The sequence below is a fragment of the Apus apus genome, chromosome 3 (genome assembly GCF_020740795.1).
Source record: "Apus apus isolate bApuApu2 chromosome 3, bApuApu2.pri.cur, whole genome shotgun sequence".
NCBI classification, from domain to species: domain Eukaryota; kingdom Metazoa; phylum Chordata; class Aves; order Apodiformes; family Apodidae; genus Apus; species Apus apus.
The window spans coordinates 82,419,627-82,425,626 of NC_067284.1; the positions used below are offsets into that span (position 1 = coordinate 82,419,627).

The 6,000-nt window shown below is 34.8% G+C and overlaps 1 protein-coding gene across 8 annotated transcripts in view; it reads left to right on the forward strand.

Annotated features, from left to right (window-relative positions):
• CEP170 (centrosomal protein 170) overlaps positions 1–5,658 on the forward strand; it is a 92,253-nt gene extending 86,595 nt beyond the window's left edge. For all 8 annotated transcript variants that reach the window (XM_051613528.1, XM_051613530.1, XM_051613533.1 and 5 more), the window contains 3 exons: positions 79–172; positions 1,646–1,697; positions 3,322–5,658. In XM_051613528.1, the coding sequence (XP_051469488.1) occupies positions 79–172; positions 1,646–1,697; positions 3,322–3,608 (433 nt within the window). In that variant the 3' untranslated portion in view covers positions 3,609–5,658. The remainder of the gene's footprint in view (positions 1–78; positions 173–1,645; positions 1,698–3,321) is intronic.
• Positions 5,659–6,000: the final 342 nt, after the last annotated feature.

Below are 6,000 nucleotides of genomic sequence, written 5' to 3' on the forward strand. Positions count from 1 at the left end.
GTGTATCTAATCTCTCAGCTTTAGTTTCTTTATTTATATCTATTTTAAACATACTATTCTTCAATTTCTTTCTTCTAGAATATTATTTAAGGACAAAGACAGAAATTGGGAAGAAATTGAAAACAAGTTGCGAACTGAAAGTGAAGTTCCTATTGTGAAAACATCAAGCATGGTATAAATAGTTATCTTTTCTGGGATTTAATGAGCCACTTACCTAATTTCTAAATAATAAATAGAGGAATATGTTATTTTCAATGATACATAAAGGCAAAAATCATTCAAAGGTTTTATTTACACACTCAGCATATTTCAAGAAAAGAAACCTAACTTTTTTAATAATTACTAAGACTTACTGTCTTGTAAAGAAGCAGTCTTAAGTAATTGTTCAGGAGAAATTCTCACAAAGAGTGCAATAAAAGGGGACTAATGGTAACATCCATTGGTTTGAGTCTTGAATTTCTTTCAAATGAACTAGTTTTATAATTAAAAGACTACTATGCTAACGGATTATTAATACCTAATAATACCTAATATCAATGTATAATACTTAATACAGTATCTTAATCAGATAAATAGTTGTGTTTTGCTATTTCTGAATCAACATAATCTGAAGGCACATTGCAATAAAAGCACCCTTCAATGAAAACGAATCATTTTGATTTTGTATGGAAGTGATAACTTTAGGGTACCAGCTACAGCTCTGCTTGATGGATGTAGTCTTCTACCCATTCCTGACAGGGCCATTTCATGGCCAGGCTGTGTGACACTGTGAGGGAACAGAGCACATGTGTTGTCTCCTACTTGGCTTCTCCTCTACTTCTAAACACAAAGAGTAGGGTTTGAAAAACATCTCTGTATGTTAGAGCAGGCAGAGTCTAGCTACATTATCTGTAATGGGTTAAATGGGCTTCTGGAATTAGTGCTTTAGAAAATTCTCAGCTACTAAAGTCTACTGGCAGCTCTGCTTAACAGTTGGATTACCAGTGTTCTTCAGTGTAGGATCCTTCAGTTGTATGATTTACGTGTTTATAATTTCAGATGTACATTTAATGATTGTTGTGTTTCTGAGTGTTGCTGTGGCTGCATCTCTCTTAGCAAGTAGTGCAGCACAGAGGAGAAAAACTCTGTAAGGCAGATGAATACTTAGGACCCAACACTGGTGTGCAGTATAGGGCCCAGTGATTGCAGACAAAATCCCAGTGTAGCCATTTTAGTATTCTGACTCACATCTGAACAAGGTTATAAATCACCCTGTTCCATTAGTACTGGGTTTTATACTGTAACTTTCCATTAAAGGTTTGCTGCTACTTGGCCCCGTTTCTACAGAACCATGGTGTGTGTAGGTCTCTGATTGAGAAGCAGCAGCACAGGCAGATGAGTAAGGGACAGAGTGAGGATTTGGTGATCCCAGCAATCAATCAATGTGGAGTAGCTTTTGGTTTCTGAGTGGTCCACTGCTCTCCAGCCTCAGGCCCTGCTGCCCAGGCCTATGGTGAACATGGCTGGGCCACCACTAGCAAGGGTGCACTTGATGCCAGGAGGGACAATCCAAATAGCGTATTACAAAGCTTGGTGATAGGTACTACTACTGATAGATAGTTTGAGTCTCTTTTTCCTTAATGAAACATATTTGTTTCTTTTCTAGGAAATATCATCAATCTTACAGGAACTGAAGCGAGTTGAGAAACAGCTGCAAGGTACAAATCTTTTTTCACTTTTTCTTGTTGCTTGCTTTAGGTTTTTTAATCTCTATACATATGTATATAATGAAATAAAGCTATCACGTCTTACTAAAATATATTCACGGTATCAGTTACCTACATTAATATCATACAATTGCTGGCACATGGGGAAAAGAAACATCACAATTATTTTAAAACAAAAGAGCAATGATATCTTTCTATATGGGTAGAAGAGGCTCAACTAAAAATGAAGTAGTCCAGAGAATCCCAAAGGAATTATTTGTGAAACATTCTTAATGGAAATATTTTTGTGGATAAATGTTGAAGCATAAGTGATAGAGAGTTCTGAGTTTAGACTTTATAAAGTAGCCTTTGCACATCCGTGATGCCCTCATGCGTGGGCACAGTTCAGTGTAAGGAATACAGTGGGACCATAATCCATAGGAAATGTCAAAAAACCCCACCTTTATCTGATACAATAAAATGAAAATTAGGAAAATTAGCTCTTGACATCCTCCATTCACACTACTAAATCCACTCTTGTAATTGTGCAGCCATCAGACTACAAAGTAGAGAAGTTTGTTTTCATGTGCAAAGGCTTACCTATGTGAAAAATGGAATATGTTGTGCTTACAAAGTTTACTATTTAGACATATATTCCATTTATCAAAATCAACTAAAAAACTGAGTGTATTTTTAAAAAGTTGCAATCTTTTAATGTATTGTTTATGCTTGGTTTATTGTTTCATTTGAAGTGGTCAAGTGGCTTAGTGATCCATGCTTATATATATAATCATTATTGGTTTTTTTTAAAAAAAATCATTATTTTATGTATTTTTTATTTGTAGTGTTCATCTTTGATCCTGCAATGAAACATGTTTTTAAAAAATGCTTCAGGAGGAATCATTAGCCACAATTATAGAAAAATTAGTATTTGTTTCATGCTCATCTATAATAAAAATGTTGATTTATTACAACTTATATTGTGTTTAGAGAACATAACAAAGAAATAAGGCCCAGAGAAAGAGACCAGATCTTTTCCTTATGGACTCAGGGGTGTTCTAAAAAGTGCTAGTACAGCTTTGAAAATGAAAGGTTCTTTTAAATGTGACAAATATATTAATACTACAGTAAAATGCACTTGTACTGTGTACCCAGTTTGCCCTCACTATGTGGAGAGAGGGACAATAAGTCCATCGTTATGCATTAAAAAGGATAAATTACTGCTCTTTTATACAAATTCCATTCAATCATGTAATTAGCAGCTATGGATATTTATTGGGGATGGGATTGATTGAAGCCTAATATAATGGTAATATTAGTGAAAAGCTCCATAAACATGACTAAAAATTCCCATCTTTCAGTCCCTATAAGTTATCATAGATGGTTTGTCATGTCTTATGTCCACATATCAGACAGTGCTTACTTTGTGCCGTTTTGTTTTATCTCAAGTTTTAATAGATGTAAATTCTTTGAATATATATGTATTTGCTTAAAGGTGTGTTGGATACATCACTCCTTTGCAATGGGCAAAAGCTTATGTCTGTCATCATAAAAGTTTTAGAACAGCGTTTTCCTCAGAAAATAATATTTTTTACTATCTCTTCCCTATCCCTTTCATCTTTTCTTGATTGCTTAGCAATTAATGCTATGATCGACCCTGATGGTACCCTGGATGCTCTGAGCAACTTGGGATTCGCCAGCCCTATCTTACCGGCTCAGCCGAAGCTGAAGTCCAGTCCTGTTTCCCAAAGTACCCGCCCTCCAGTGCAGCCAAACTGCCAGCCTGAAGCTCAGGCTCTTCGACCTGCTGCTGTCCCTGTCGCAGCTGAATTTGAGAATGCTGAAGCCGACTCGGATTTCAGCATACATTTCAATAGGTTTAACCCAGACGGGGAAGAAGAAGATGCCACTCTGCGTGAGTGAAATCTCAGTGTTGATAAAAATACCTTTCATGTGGGATGTTTAGGAATAAAGGAAAACTATAATACTGGTTTTATAATTTTTAAAGAAAAAGGCTTGGTCAAACAGCAGTTGTTTTATTAAACCCATTTTCTTTAAATGTGATGCTTTGATTGTCACAAAAATCCTTTTCACATCATGAAGATATGCATAGATACCAGTGTAGGAAAGCAGATTGTGGCAGGTTTGCCCTTTGTGGTTGTGTGCTTTGCAAAAGAATTATTATATCAGCAGTTTTCCCTTAATAGATTTATTTCTTTTTAGAAGCCATGTAAGCAGCCTAACATTTAATGTTACTGAAACCCCAGATCTCTTTGCCAAGCTGCTCTAATGAATGGACTTCCTCCACAAAAGTTTTTTACAGAACTGTTGAACAGTTACATTTGATTTTGAATTGAATGATTTATATAGGAAACATTCTCTTTGACTACAGTGACACGTTACTGCAAAAGGTAGGACGGATTTCAGAAGACATTCTTGTGTACTGAAAATTTCAAACAGTTCTGTGACTTCTATAGCCTTGTTGCTGCGTAAATTGTTTTGGGGTTTACAATGTTCACATATTATGTTTGCACTAAGATTTGCTGGGAGTGATAGGTGAACATATCGATATCATTAAACAGGAAGCAGTGTTTTGGTGTACATAGAAAACTGATAATACTCGTGTTATCATTGCAGTGTTTTAATCCACTTTTTGAAAGAACTATTTGGCACTTTTTGATCTTCTTCAAATGTCTTTTTGATGTTAATGAAAGTAGAAGTATTTCTTATCTCATTTCTGTCCAAATGTTAGTTGAAACTAGGAAACAGATTTAAACATGCAGCAACATGGGACATTTGAAAGCATATTGAGGCAAATGGGCTCTCACCAATTCAATTCAAATGCAACATAAGCTTAAGGAAGAAATTACTGTTGCTTGGAATGAACGTGAGATGTAAAATTTTCCTTAGGGGATCTGGAAATGAAGTTGTCATAATTTGCTTGATTGATAGATGCACTCCCAAGCAAATGATTTTATTTGCTTCTGTATATTTTCCTGTAGTCCGTAGTAAAGCTGTCTCTGTCTTACATATTTAAAAGGATTCTGGAAGATGACTGCTAACATAGACATTTTGCTTATACCACTGAAAAGCAAGTCTGTTTAAAGTTTCCTATATAAGCCTATTTTCCTTCTAAATTGTCCCAGTAACTTAACATTTGGAAATAATGATAAAAATAAAAGTAAATTACTTTGTATTTCCAGAACACTATAATTTGGAGGAATGTTATTTCTGTTAAATGTAACTAATAGACTGGAATTTTCCTATGTTTGCGTCAGTGTCTATATATTAAGGTTACAGATACAGTTTTGCAGCTTTTATGGAATGGTCTTTAATATTTCAGCAATAATCCTATGGCATTTGTTTAAGAAAACTACTTTCTGTACACTTTTAAATTGTACAGGCTTTCAGAAGTCAGTAAAAGTTGGACCAGTTAATAAAAATGCAAAAACTTTTTTTGTAGAGATGTAAAAACAAAACCACTAATCTGTTGTATAATGGATTTCGTATTTTCTTTAAAAAAAAAATAAAGCGAACAGCCTTCATGTATGACTCAACATGCTCTACTCCAGCTAACTGTGGAAGCCTGAATTACACGAGTTTACAGAGACTACAAGAAAAGTTTTAGAAAGTGCAGAAGGGAAAAAGTAAACCCAACTAGAGCTAGGTGTTGAAAACCAAGTGTACCAAACCATCATCATAATTTCTTCTTTGTTTAATGCTTGGAAACATATTTTTTTCTGTAAGTGGAAAGTAGGAAATGGCTCGGAAGGATAAAAGATGCAAGCTCTTTATGTGAGATTGTGTTCTTTCAGGCGTTTACGTTCTGTAATAAGCATTTTGCATTACTATGTTCTTATTTTGTATGAACATGTTCTCCTTATTTATTTTTATTACATTTATTATGTATGTTATTTTGTTATATGCATTTACAACTCCATTTTTAAATAAAGTGTTTCTGGAACTTTACAAACGTGTGAATATGTAATTGAGAGCTTGGAAGTTCACACAATCTTCCTGCAGTCTAATTTACCTTTATTGAAAGAAGAAATTGTATTTTTTCCTAAGTGTCTCTTCTCTGGAAAAAGTTGTATTATTGCTGCTGCTGCATCATTTATTCTGTGCTGATAGTATTGGCTCACTTTCCTGTACTCAGGTTCGTTTCCACACTTGAATTGATTTTTGTGTGCAAAGCTCGAGGCAGAAGTAATCCAGTATGCCAGTCACCAAGCAGTGACTCAGTTCCTTTCATTGTACAAAGGGAAACAAAGTTTTAATGCACCTACCAGGTGCAATAGTAGGTGGTTTTCAAAAT